The sequence below is a fragment of the Agelaius tricolor genome, unplaced genomic scaffold (genome assembly GCF_023055355.1).
Source record: "Agelaius tricolor isolate 1412-34295 unplaced genomic scaffold, bAgeTri1.0.p SCAF_20, whole genome shotgun sequence".
Taxonomy (NCBI): Eukaryota; Metazoa; Chordata; class Aves; order Passeriformes; family Icteridae; genus Agelaius; species Agelaius tricolor.
The window spans coordinates 3,524,479-3,537,450 of NW_027269280.1; the positions used below are offsets into that span (position 1 = coordinate 3,524,479).

General features: G+C 59.7%; 2 protein-coding genes across 12 annotated transcripts in view; one reads left to right on the forward strand and one right to left on the reverse strand.

The window, feature by feature from the left end:
• CUX2 (cut like homeobox 2) overlaps positions 1–6,654 on the forward strand; it is a 62,637-nt gene extending 55,983 nt beyond the window's left edge. For all 10 annotated transcript variants that reach the window (XM_071445115.1, XM_071445118.1, XM_071445116.1 and 7 more), the window contains 7 exons: positions 50–151; positions 828–1,603; positions 2,053–2,212; positions 2,663–2,932; positions 3,167–3,355; positions 3,448–3,721; positions 4,110–6,654. In XM_071445115.1, coding sequence (XP_071301216.1) covers positions 50–151; positions 828–1,603; positions 2,053–2,212; positions 2,663–2,932; positions 3,167–3,355; positions 3,448–3,721; positions 4,110–4,761 — 2,423 coding nt within the window. In that variant the 3' untranslated portion in view covers positions 4,762–6,654. The remainder of the gene's footprint in view (positions 1–49; positions 152–827; positions 1,604–2,052; positions 2,213–2,662; positions 2,933–3,166; positions 3,356–3,447; positions 3,722–4,109) is intronic.
• Positions 6,655–7,946: 1,292 nt separating this feature from the next.
• Positions 7,947–12,689, reverse strand: PHETA1 (PH domain containing endocytic trafficking adaptor 1). Of its 2 annotated transcripts, none has more exons than XM_071445143.1 (2): positions 10,267–12,689; positions 7,947–9,757 (listed from the first exon to the last, which is right to left on the reverse strand). In XM_071445143.1, the coding sequence occupies exon 2, from the start codon at positions 9,744–9,746 to the stop codon at positions 8,964–8,966; it is 783 nt and encodes a 260-aa protein (XP_071301244.1). In that variant the 5' UTR covers positions 9,747–9,757; positions 10,267–12,689; the 3' UTR covers positions 7,947–8,963. The 2 variants fall into 2 exon arrangements, with proteins under 2 accessions (XP_071301244.1, XP_071301245.1); XM_071445144.1 differs by having other exon boundaries at positions 7,947–9,867.
• Positions 12,690–12,972: the final 283 nt, after the last annotated feature.

The following is a 12,972-nucleotide window of genomic DNA, read 5'->3' on the forward strand; positions in this document are numbered from 1 at the left end:
TGTAAAACCAGCGCTGGTGACAAAGCTGTTATCCTGCCTCTTTGATCAGGTAGCATCACGCCACGGATCAGGACACCGGAGACCGGCTCTGACGACGCCATCAAAAGCATCCTGGAGCAGGCAAAAAAGGAGATTGAGTCGCAGAAGGGAGGTAGGTGCAGCCATGGGGGCGGCTCCAGGGGTGGCCAAGTCCCTGCTCTGCCCTGTGGCAGCAGCACCCAAAGGGGTGCCAGCTGCTGAGTGCTTTGTGGCTGTGGGTCCCGTCCCAAAAATTGGCTTTTTTGGGGGTGTTTCACCCATTGACATCCATGGAGAATTTTAGGGCATGATGGAAGGAAATACCATGTGGGATGGAAGAGTCCCTGTGCAGCAGAGTTCAGATCTGGGCTTTCAGAAACTTTGGATGCACTCTTTTTCCTCCCCCCGGCCCCAAACCAGATGATTAAATGAGTATTCAGGATCCATCTGGCACGAGGTATCATTAAAGCAGCTGCTCTCACAGTCAATTACAAGAAATGAAATACATTAAAACAGGTAGTCTGCTGAGAAAGCAGAATCCTGGAGAATTAAATTAGACAGGAACAGTGGAAAAACAGGCAGGGAAAACAAACATGTTTGTCTATCGCATTGTTGGTAATGGGATTTATTTTGCAATCATCAAAAAAGAAGTTGGCTTTGAGTTGGGCTGTTGATGCTTTTGCTTTGTGGATGCTGCTGCTCCAAACCAGATTGGGATAAACCACTTTTCTCCCACACTTTGACTTGTGGCCACACAGTAAACAGCATGTGCTGCTCCTCGGGGCTGCCCTCACCCCTTTTCTCTGCAGGGGAGCCCAAAACACCATCAGCATCACAGGCAGTGGCCAACGGGGCAGGCAGCAGCAGCTCGGAGGACGCCATCAAGAGCATCCTGGAGCAGGCGCGGCGGGAGATGCAGGCGCAGCAGCAGGCGCTGCTGGACATGGAGGCAGGGGCCGGCGGGCGCGGAGGGGACGCGGCGCCCACCGAGCGCTCCACGCTGGGCACCGTCAGCCAGAACATCACCCCCGCCCTGGTCAAGCAGGAGGAGGGCAGCGGGGCCAGCCCTGGCCCGCCGCAGACGCCCCTGGCCGTGCTCTCCCCCGCCGCCTTCGTCCAGAGCATCATCCGCAAGGTGAAGTCGGAGATCGGCGACGCCGGCTCCTACTTCGACCAGCACTGGGCGTCGGAGCGGAGCCTGCTCAGCCGGCCCTACACCTCCGTGTCGCCTTCGCTGTCCTCCTCCTCCTCCAGCTACTCCAGCATGGCCAACGGCCGGGGCTGGCCGCGGGGCGAGCCCAGCGAGGGTGGCACCAACGAGGACGAGCTGCAGCCGGCGGACGAGGAGCCCCAGCGGCTGTCGGAGATGAAGGCGGAGGGAGCCGGCGCGGAGCCGGCGGCTGGCGGGCGTCTGTCCTACTACCCCACGTACGTGCCACGGACCCTGAAGCCAACGGTGCCGCCGCTGACGCCGGAGCAGTATGAGATGTACATGTACAGGGAGGTGGACACACTGGAGCTGACCCGGCAAGTCAAGGAGAAGTTGGCCAAGAACGGCATCTGCCAGAGGATCTTCGGAGAGAAGGTACCAGCCTGGAGAAGGGGGGGTCTGGTGTCTCCTCTGTTCCATGACCCTGAGCCTGGGGCTCATTGATGGCCTTCACCAGCTCCTTCCAGAGTCTTCCTTTTCCTGATCTGTTTCCCCTTGGAGGACTCTGAGTCCTCAGGTCTGACCCAAGCCCAGTCTCCCAGTGACCACCATTAATTAGTTGGTGGCACCTCCCACCAAGAATGCCCAGTCCCCTAAACAGAGCCCTTTGGGGACCAGCCTCCCAACCCACTGGGTATCCCAGGGGGACCCACCATCAGCACCCATGGCAGGGGACAGAGGGTCCAGACGTGCTGTGGGGCAGTGGGTGGCCGTGGGTGGCACCCTGCTCCCCCTCCCCTGACAGGGGAATGGAGGGCAGGCGGCTTCCCAGCACGGGGGGAGTGCAGCCCACCTTCGGTGGGTGACACCTGCGTGGTGCCCAGGTGCTGGGACTGTCCCAGGGCAGTGTGAGTGACATGCTGTCGCGGCCCAAACCGTGGAGCAAGCTGACACAGAAGGGTCGGGAGCCCTTCATCCGCATGCAGCTCTGGCTGACAGACCAGCTGGGCCAGGGGATCAGCCAGCAGCCCACACCTTCCCAGGGTAAGTGACATCACTGTCCACATGTGCCATCAGTGTGCCCACCACTTCTGTGTCCATCCCCTGCATCCCAGTGAGTTTGTCCTGCTCCTATCCCAGCACTCGGAAGAGCTATCCCTGCCAACTCCGATAGCAACACCCTGGGATTGCTAGATCCTGGGCAGCCCCTTTCATCCCCAACCCCCTTCATTTAAAACAAAAATAAAAGGAAAGCCACATTAAAAATCTTGGGCTTTGTGCCTGACATAAAGCAATAACTGGATTTTTTGTGTTATATTGGTGGCATTTTCTCTCTTTAATTATTCCACCACCATCTCCCACTTTGTAGCCACTGAAGAAGCTTGGCTGGTATCCCTCTTCTCTAGAGGGCAAAGCCACAGGCATCCCCCAGATGCCCTTCCTGCTCCCTGCCCTGTCCCCTCCCGCTGACCCCTCTGCCCTGGTGTCACACAGCCAGCCCGGCGGAACCCCAGCTGTCCCCCTCGCCGCCCCCCAGCCCCTCAGAGCACGAGAAGAGCTGCCAGGAGCCCCTCACCCTGGCCTTGGAGAGCAGCAAGGAAAACCAGCAGCCCGAGAGCCGCTCGACGCCTGCGCTGGGCGGGAAGATGTATCCCAACAGCCAGGGCCCCATGGGCATCCAGGAGATTGTCGCCATGTCCCCCGAGCTGGACACCTACTCCATCACCAAGAAGGTCAAGGAGGTCCTGACAGACAACAATTTAGGTGCGGGCCCTCTCTCTGCCCAGGTTTTTGGGAGCTGCTGGTGAGACTGCATGGATCCAGCACCCCAATTCCTGTAGATATAACCCCCCCTCCCCCAGACATTGTTCTGTGGGTGCTCATGGGAATTCCAGGAGGATGCTGGCTGGGAAATGGGGTGCACCTGCTCTGCAGGGGGACTGCAGCGCCCGTCCCACTGCTCTACCCTGCTAACCACCTCTGCTTCTCCTCCGCCAGGCCAGCGGCTGTTTGGGGAGAGCATCCTGGGCCTGACGCAGGGCTCGGTGTCCGATCTCCTCTCCAGGCCCAAGCCGTGGCACAAGCTGAGCCTGAAGGGGAGGGAGCCCTTCGTCCGCATGCAGCTCTGGCTCAACGACCCCCACAACGTGGAGAAGCTGCGCGACATGAAGAAGCTGGAGAAGAAGGGTGAGGGATGGGGTCACACGGCCCTGCTGGGTGCTGAGGGGGCGTCCTGGGCTGGGGGGCGAGCGGTGCCAGCTGGGTGTCCTCTCCTGCAGCCTACCTGAAGCGCCGGTACGGGCTGATGAGCGCTGGCTCGGACAGCGAGTCCCCCAGCGCCCGCTCCGAGTGCGCCAGCCCCAGCGCGCCGCCGCAGGACCTCAGCCTGCTCCAGATCAAGAAGCCGCGGGTGGTGTTGGCGCCGGAGGAGAAGGAAGCCCTAAAGAAAGCCTACCAGCTGGAGCCATATCCCTCCCAGCAGACCATCGAGCTGCTCTCCTTCCAGCTCAACCTCAAGACCAACACCGTCATCAACTGGTTCCACAACTACAGGTATGGGCATTCCTGGGCTTTGGGGGTGCTGTGCCACGGAGGGGGTGTCACTTCTCCCCTTCCAGCTTTCCCCATCACTATTCCCTAGATGGGAGGTGCAGACCCACTGGAGGTCCCCAGGTTGGTGGGTGGTGTTGGCTACCTTGACCAAGTCATGTTGAGCATCTAAAGTGGTTTCCATGCTCACATCCACCTGCTCACTCCAGAGCGGGATCTCTGCAAAGGGGGAGGGAATGCCTTATGGAGGCTGCTGGAGCATGGGATCCATCCCCACAGCAGCCCAGCCCTGGGGAGCAGCACAGGTTTCATCCTTGGGTGACATTGGAGTGGACAATGTGCATGGGGCAGTGGGTGGTTGTTGCCACTCCTCCGTGGTTGTGTCCTGCAGGTCACGGATGCGCCGAGAGATGCTGGTGGAGGGTGCACAGGACAATGACACGGACCCGGAGCAGAGTGGTGGGACGGCCATCCCCGGGCGCCGGGCCCCCCACAGCCCCGACTCGGACACGGAGGACCACAAACCCCTGTTGGTGGGTGGGGAGCCCCCCTGTGCCGCTGTGCCCGTGAAGGTGAAGGAGGAGCAGGGCGATGCGGGCGGCTGGAGCCGCCGGCGGGACTCACGCAGCCCGGCCGGGGCGGCCGAAGGGACCGGACCTCCCCAGGAGGAGCAGGGGGCAGCCCCCCACGCCGCCGCCCCCAGCCTCCCGCGGCGGGGAGGCCGCGCCGGTGCCACCGCTGGGGGACCTCCGCCGCCGCCGCCACACCCCGACAGCTCCCAGTCCTCTGCAGGGTCATCCCGTTGCAGCTTGGTGGTGTCCCCAACGTCGCCCTCGGCAGCTTCCTCACCCGGCCTCACTGGCTCAGCCTCACCAGGACCGTCCTCTGCCGGGCCGGTCTCGCCGGCGCTTCCACCGGCTCCCGGCCCCCGGCTCAGCACCAGCGTGCAGCGGCGCCATGAGAAGATGGCCAACCTCAACAACATCATCCACCGCCTGGAGCGGGCTGCCAACCGCGAGGAGGCCCTCGAGTGGGAGTTCTGAGCCCCCTGACACCCCAAATATATATATACACCCCCACACATATATATATTTTGATAAATGCAGTGTGCACCGAGAGGTGACGAGTGGCCGGCGCCACGGAAGAGAAGCGCCCATGAAAAAGAGGGGACCCCTCTCTATGAATCTGCCCCACCCCTCTGGCTTTGTTTTAAATGTGAAAAACTGGGAACAATTTTAGAAAAGAAAAAACAAAAAAACAAAAAATATTTATAGACCTCTTTTAGATATTTTAATAAAAGGATACTTTGGAATTTATTAACAGCTTAAGCTGCTTTGATATTAAAGATAGCTATAAAATCAAGATGATGTAGCAGTCGTGTCATTAAATGTACACTGAAGTCTTGTAGTTTGCCACTGGATGAGATTAAAAACAAATAAACAAAAAAAAAAAAAAAAAAAAGAAAACCAACCCCACAGAAAAGACTTTTTGAGCAAAGCCATCAAGAAGCACTATGAGACTGACCAAATTTAAGAAACTTTTGCAGTTTTCACCCCTGTCTGTAAGACACTGCATCGCTTCTGCCCCAGCCAGAGACTGCGTCCTAGTCCCTGAAGACTCTAAAGCCCCCAACGCCATCGAGTATGTATTTAGTTCTGGTGGTTCATGTTTTTGGAAGCCTTTGTAACACAGAATGTCCCGTGCGGTTGTATATGTTGTAGAAATGTCTGCAATAGCCTTCTGGAACAAGATGTAGCATGGTCCCAACGCCGTCCCTCGCGCTTCCTCCAGCCGGCAGCCGGTGGCAGCTCCCATCTTCCCATCTGCCATGGTGCAGCTCGTGCCAGCTCCCAAAGGAGGAGAGAAAATGAGGCAAAAGCAAAGAAAGCAACCCGAGTGAGCTTGGGATTTTGGGAGTGGGATGGGAAAATGTCTCTGGGTGCGGTGCTTGAGGATGGTACCAGCTCGCTGGGGATGGAATCCATGGCATCCCGGTTCCCAGTCCATTCAGGAAAGATGGAGCCTCTGAGCTTTGCCTCTGGGGCAGCAGTGCTTGAGGTGAGCACCCAAAAATCGTGAGCCACCCACTCGCAGGCTGAGCCCTGCTCAGGGCTGCTCCAGCATCACAGCCCAGTTTTTTAGGGAGAGCACCTGGGCAGGAAGAGCATCCCCTTCCCACAGCCATGTCCCAGGCAGTGGATGTCAGTGATGTCAGGATGAGCTCTGGGATGTCACAGCAGGCTCCTGCCTAAATTGGGCAAGCTCAACCCTGAGCTGGGCAAAGCACCACCGAGCTTTGGCTTTCCAGGGCTGATGCTGTGCAGACACAGGAGCTCAGTGGTGGCGCCATCCCAGTGTGCTCCCTGTCACCTCCCTGACCCCACCTCCTCCAGCCAGCCTCTGCTAACAAAATGCCTTTAAACGATGTGGAGTGTCCCACGCTGGGCTGCTCTGCCCTGTCCCCTGCCCCCACAGCATCAGCCATTGCCCACCAAGGCCCTGCCAGGCTCCCACTGACTGATTTTCCACTGTAGCTGTTTTTATCAGAATAGAAGGTATTTTTGTACTCGGGTGGTAGTGGAGCAATGCTGGGTGAGGGCACAGCTCTCCTTGCCTGCCCCTCGTGCCCTGACAAACCCCAGGGTGCCCATGGCTGCTCTGCCACCGTGCTGTGGAAGGTGGAGGTGTGACCACTGCCTGCCTTCTCCGTTGTGTGCTAGAGGGAGCTTTAGTGGAACGGGATTGGAGGAAGCACTTGGGATAGTCCTGAGCACGGCAATCCTGTTGTATGAAAGCCAGCGGGACACACCGGTCACGTTTTTGTTAGGCTCATGTTCTGTACTTCAAAAGTTTCTATGAGATCAATGAACTTTGTTTAACAATTTTGGAAGGAACAAGTTCTGTAAAGAGCCACTAAATACAGAAGTTGGATACGACTCTGGCCTTGGGGTGTGTTTTGTCTGGAGGTGATGGAATGGGGACCCCTCTCACACTTGCCCAGTGCCTGGTGTTGGCACCCTCAGAAGTCACAACTTTTCTTTGGGATTGTGGCAAGAGCTCTCATTATCCCAGTGCCTGGGGGATAAAAAAAGAGGGCTTTAAATGGGGTTAGTCCAGCTCAGGGTGTGATCCTGCTCTATGAAATTCCTGTGCTCATCCCTGATGCAGGTTTGCTTCTGCCCCTGGGGTAGCTCAGCATCCTGCAGTGTGAGTTTCATCTTGGTTTATCATAAAATCATTGTTTCCCGGGATGGTTTGGGTTAGAAGAGACCTTAAGGATCATCTTACTCCAACCCCCTGCCATGGGCAGGGACACCTTCCACTAGACCAGGTTGCCCAAAGCCCTGTCCAGCCTGGCAGTGCCAGTGGCACCATGCCCCAGCACAGCTCTTGTTTGGAGCCAACCATCGCTGGGCAAGTCAGCAGCTTCTGACACCAGGCAGGGCTGTTTGTGTCTGATGAATTAATAAATCCATATGTTGCATATCTGTTTGAGCTTGTTTGTCAGCTAACATGTTGAGAAGGACTTTTTTTTGATGGATATCTGAACGTCTGGAGAAGCTGTGCCAGCTGCCATGGAAACCAGGATCTTCCCCTGTGGCAAAGGATGGAGCCATGAGAACCATCTGGGTGCAGCTGCACCCTGGCTGCCCTTGGCACTGCTCCAAATGCCAGATTCCATAGGGAGATGCCATGCCTGGCCAGGGACAGGCTCCATGCTCTGCAGGGCTCTCGGGGAGCAGGTGACCCTGGCTGGCTTTGTGCCTCAGTTTCCCCAAGAAGTGATTGCCCAGCCTCTGCCAGACCCCGTGTTAAAGAGAAGCTGGAGACATTCATGCAGGTGGGATGTGTGGGCAGGGAGATGGGGATGTGCTGGCCACTTTCACAAGGGCAGAGTCCTTGGTCCCTGTGTGGCATCAACAAGGGGACAGATATTTTGTCCTGGTTAAGAGATGCCCTGACATGGGACCACCCTGGCATTGGGTGTCCTGATGCTTCCAGGGTGGCCCCATCCCATCTCACCCCATCCCTGCAGGGACATACGGCGCTCCAGGGCACTGCAAGACCCTGGCATTGGCCATGTCCCCTTCGGGTGACACAGTCCCTGATCAGCCCCACAGACATGGTGGGCACAGAAGGAGGATTAAAATAAAGCAATAAATTAATTCCCACCTGGACCCCCCTCCCCAGGGGCTAAGAGGCACAAACAAGGACCACGGATGGGAGGGAAGTTCTGAAACAACTTTTATTGTAGAAAAATTTTGTGCCTGTCCCAAGGGAGCAAAAGGAGCTGGAGCCACTCAGGCATAAGCCAGGGCACCCTGACTGCTCCCCCCTGCTCCAGGGTGGGTCACTCCACCTCTGGGCCAGCAGCTTGACTTTCTGATGTAGAAATAAGATAGAAACACAGGCATGAGACACCAGCTTTGCTCTGGTTTGGCACATGAATCATTCCTCACGCTCTGCTGCTGACACACACATTCCCATTTGCCACCACGAGCGATGCTTCCCCTTAGTGAGCTGGCAGGGGCATGATGTGCTGTCCCAAAATACCCACCAGCAAAGCACTACCTGCAGCTGCTGAACTCCCCCAGGGTCTGACCCCCCATATTCACCCTCCAGGCTGCAAGCAGCAATTGCTCCCTGTGAGATGCCCGGGGCTGGGCGTCACCAGCTCCCCAGAGCATGCAGAGCTGCTGCTGCCATTAAGGAAGGGCTGCGCTCACTGATATTTTCATTTCAAACCACATCCTGCTGGAGCAGAGGGATCTGGCAGAGCTCAGCCGACCTCAGCCTTGTGCTGGGCCGGGAGGGGAAGTCTGTGGCAGGCTCTCCACTGTGGAGCCCACACGGGAGAGATCTCAGGCGGGCGAGATCCCATCACAATCCTCCTCCAGAAGTTGTCAAGGCGTGATCCCACTGCAAGGACACCAAGAGGCCCCAGCACAGCCAGAGCAGAGGTCGATTTCCAGGAGGCTTCAGTCAGTGAGCGGTTTGCAGTTTGCTCATGCTGAGTGGAGCACCCCAAACCCACATGGGCACCCCTGTGGTGCCCATTTCCCCATCACAGACCAGCACTGGTGTCCCTTGGTGCCCAGCCCTTGCTGGCACCACCAGCAGGCGTCCATCACCACCACAGCCAGGTCTGCACACCCCGGGGTGAGGAGGGGACATGGCCATCACCAAGGACGGCCACCTCCACCCTGCCCCAGCTCCTGGTAGGTTCCCAGGGCTCATCCACCGCTCAGGGCTGGGAGCCACGCCGTTTCTGCTGCCAGTCCTGCCGGAGCCGGGCCACCTCCCGGCTGTACTGCTCGTGGAGCCGGCAGAATGTGGACGGGCTCGGTGCCACGGCCGGCCCGGCGCTCGCTGTCCCGCCGTTCGACACCCGCCGGCGCGGCGGCAGCGGCGGCGGCGGCCGCGGCGCCCCCTCCTCATCGTGCCCACCGCAGCCAGAGGTGTCGGGCGGCCGCTCCGGCCCCGGCACGTTGTTCCACACCGCACAGCCGTTCTCCTTCGGCGGGACGGCGGGCAGAGCCGGCAGCCGCTCCCGGCACTGCTCCAGCCCCGGCGGCATCGGCTTCCAAGGGCAGGGACCATCCTGGGAGCCTCCGCATCCTCCGGGCAGCCCCCGGCTCATCTCCTGCAGCTGCTTCTCCAGCTCCCGCACCACCAGCCGCATGTAGTCAAAGCTGGCTCGGGACAGCGACTTCACCCACGACTCCATGGCCGCCTGGCTGTCCGCCGCCAGCACGTAGGTGCGGGACTTGCTGCCGCCAAAGCGGATGGCGAAGGCGAAGCTCTCGGCCGAATCGCAGAGCTCCACATTGCAGCCCTCCAGCACGATGACGCCCACGGGCTCCCGGCTGTCCCGCTCCTCGAAGTAGAAGAGCATGTTTCCCTTGAGCACGAACCAGCGGCGGTGATAGGCCGTGTGCCGCTCGCCGCGCTTGTTGAGGAAGCCGGATTTGTCGGCCGGGGAGTCGCAGGTGGCGTAGAAGGCCAAGCTCCGCTCGTTCAGCTTCATGGCTCCGCGCCCTGCGGGGACAGAGGGTGCTCAGCGCTGCGCCTTGATTGCACGGAAACGAACCATCGCCTTTTTGTTCGTGCTGGCTGGCGGCAGCCCTGGCGCCCAGGAAATGGAGCTGCTGAATAAACAACGCCGGGATAGCCGGGATAAGCGCGCTCCCAGATAAGGTGCTGAGTCCCGCGGATGCCGGGTGGGCTCTGGCTGCCCAAGGCTCGCTGGGGACAGGGTTCACCCCCCCCACCACCACCCCGGCAGAGTGTTTTCCCACGGAGGAGCCGCAGGCAGGGCCTGTCCCGGTGCCTCACGTCACCTGGCACAGGTGACCTTCCCGCCGGCGCCGCGTTTTCCGTGTCGCGCCGCTCCTCCCCGCGGCGCGCAGGGAAGGTTTTGGCCGGCGCCGCGGATCTGGCCGCCGCTCCAGAGAGCCGTGGCCATGAACCCTGTCACCCGGGCAAGGCCACCGCTGCTCCTGTCCCCTAATCGCTGGTGGCCTCGCCGTGCCACACTTTGCACTCACCTGGACTCTACCTCCGGTCTGCGGCGGCCACCAGCATCAACGACAGGCGCGTGGCCGTGGTGGCCGTGAGAGCGCTGGATCCGGGCTCGGATGGTGCGAGGGGGCTTTGGGGCACGGCTCCCGCACGGTCACCTTTGTCCTCGGCTCCCACCGGCCCGGCCCGGCCCGGCCCCGCGGGCGGAGCGCTGCTCCCGCCCGCCTCCGCCTCCGCCACCGCCCATCCCCGCGGCCGCGGCCGGGAGGGAGGAGCTGGAAAAACGCTCCGGAGCCCGGCCCCGGGGCAGGGAGCTCCTGGCTTGGTCCAAAACCTGCCGCAGGTCACGGCTCCGGGCACCGGGACAATAGCGGGGAGAGCGAGGGGGCAATGCGGGAGAGGTGGGGGCACGCACTGGAGGGTGGAGGGGATATCCCTGGATGAAGTATGGGTTTACTCGGGGATGTGCACATGCGTGGGAAACCCAGGAGTTTAGTCCTGAAGGTGGCTGCACAACGTTGAATTTTTGATCACATTTTGGAGGGAAAGAATTGGGATTCTGGGAACATCTGGCAGGGGACGGGCAGAGGTTGGTGGATGAGGGGGCTAACACAAGCCCCTCAAGGAGGGCTGGTGGCAGGACATGGACTGGTCCTGTGTGGGTGGGGGATGCTGCAGGGGACCAGGCTGCAAGTCCTGGCTGCTCTCCTGACCTTCCAGCCGTATCCTTGGGCCACAGCCGCGTGTGGGGTGGTCTCAGTGCAGAGGGACAGAAGAGGCTGAGTGGGGACAAGCCTCCAGTCTGACTTTGCTCTTGGTTGGCCTTCCAGGCTCACAGGACCACCTTGGCAGTGTTGCTGTCCTCACCGTGTCCCAGTAAATACCAGCGTCAAGGATTTGCTCTCCTTATCTCCTTATCCTTATCTCCTGTCCCTTTCCTCCAGTTTCTTCATCCCCCTGCTCTGCTCCACAGCCATGTGTGCATTTTGGCAATGGAGGCACTGGCAACAATTTTACAGGTCCCCATCCCAGAAACCCTGCTGTCCCTGACCTCTGCCACAGGTTGTGGTTCACTCCCCACCCACAGATGCCATTTTTTCCCTGCACAGCTGCTCAGGACTTTGCAATTTTCTGCTTGTGTCAGAGGTTTTCAGTTCACCGAGGGTTTTCCTTGTCACCTGCAGACTTTCACTTTCAGGCTATAAAAAGGGATTCAAACCAGCACTAAAACCATCTGGGCTTTATCTTCCCTCCTGAGCAGAGCAGCTCTGTTCAAGGTCGCTGGTGGGAAGCTCTTGGGGCTCTGCAGCACTTATCTCCCTGCCTAGCTCAGAGATGCCTTTTCACATGGCAAGATTACAACGGGAAGGGCTGTGGGGAGAAGCAATATCTTTATTAGAGCAGCTCGGGTATTTGGAAAAAGGCAACAGCGCTCCCAGCTCTGCTTTCCTTTCCCGGGACTCCAAAGCCACATGTTCATCTTGCAGAAGTTGTTCCTCTTCCACAGCCGCTCTGGAAAATCATCCCAATTCCTCAAAAACACCGACAAAATTCCCCTGTGGATTTTTGCTTCCCATCGGGTCTCTCTTGGGACAGTCACGTGCTGCTGCACAAGCTCCAGGACTTCCCTTTCTGAGCAGCTCCATATTTTCCCCGTTGTCCCCCAGCGTCCCCCCAGGAGGAACCCCAGACCTCATTCCTCGGTTTCCCCATTAAGTTTTGATGGGAAAAATGGGAAAATGAACTCCCAAGTTGGGCTTGTCCGACAGCAGGGGAAAAGGGAGAAGAAAAGGGTCTGAAAGGAGGTGAGGGGGTGCCAGGAGCATTTCTGGACGTGGGATGCCCTTGGCCCCCGCTTCCTGCTGCTCCCATGACCGGTGACTTGGTGTGATTACACAGCAGCGGGTGCTGGAAAGCTCAGCGAGGTGAGCGGGGGCTCTGAGTCACCCCCAGTGCCGGGAATCTCGGGGTGCTGGGGGTGCCGGGAATCTCGGGGTGCTGGGGGTACCGGGAATCTCGGGGTGCTGGGGGTGCCGGGGGCTCTCGGATACCCGGCTCTGTGCGGGTCCCCGGCAGAGCCATCCCCCCCTTGGGAACCCAGATGGATCCCAAGCCGTGCCTCGGTGCCTCGCCGTTCCAGGCGAACGAGTCCCGACTGTCACAGAACGCGGGCGTGGGGCGGGCGCGGCGCTCTGGGGGTGCGGGACCTGCCCCGCTCCGCTCCCACGCGGGGTTCCCGTCCCCCGCCGCCTCCAGGCCGGCACCGGGGCTGCCCCCGGGCAGGCGGGGAAGGGCCGGAGGCGGCGGCTGCAGCGCGGGGAAGGGCCGGGAGAGGGCGGCGGGAGCCCGGGCACGGCGGCCGGGGCGCGGCGGGGCTCGGCAGGGACAGCCAGACCCCGTCAGTGCCTCCATCCCGCTCCATCACCGCCTGCCCATCAACACCCCCTCCATAACCAACCCAATCATCCCTCAGTCACCACCTCCGTTACCGTCTCCCCCACACCCAACCTCGGTAAAAGCCAGGCTAAGATTTTGGGGAGGTGTTTTCTAGCTCGGCACAGACCCTCACAGCCAAGCATTTCCAGATGTTGTTACCCCCTCGGGGCAGGTTGGGACGGACAATTCCTCAGAGTGGGATGGAAGAGGTCACCTGAAACCCATCACATCGCACCTTGAGACGTGCGAATGAGCCGCTTAAAAACCACCCCACCCATCCTGGAAACAGAATGGGG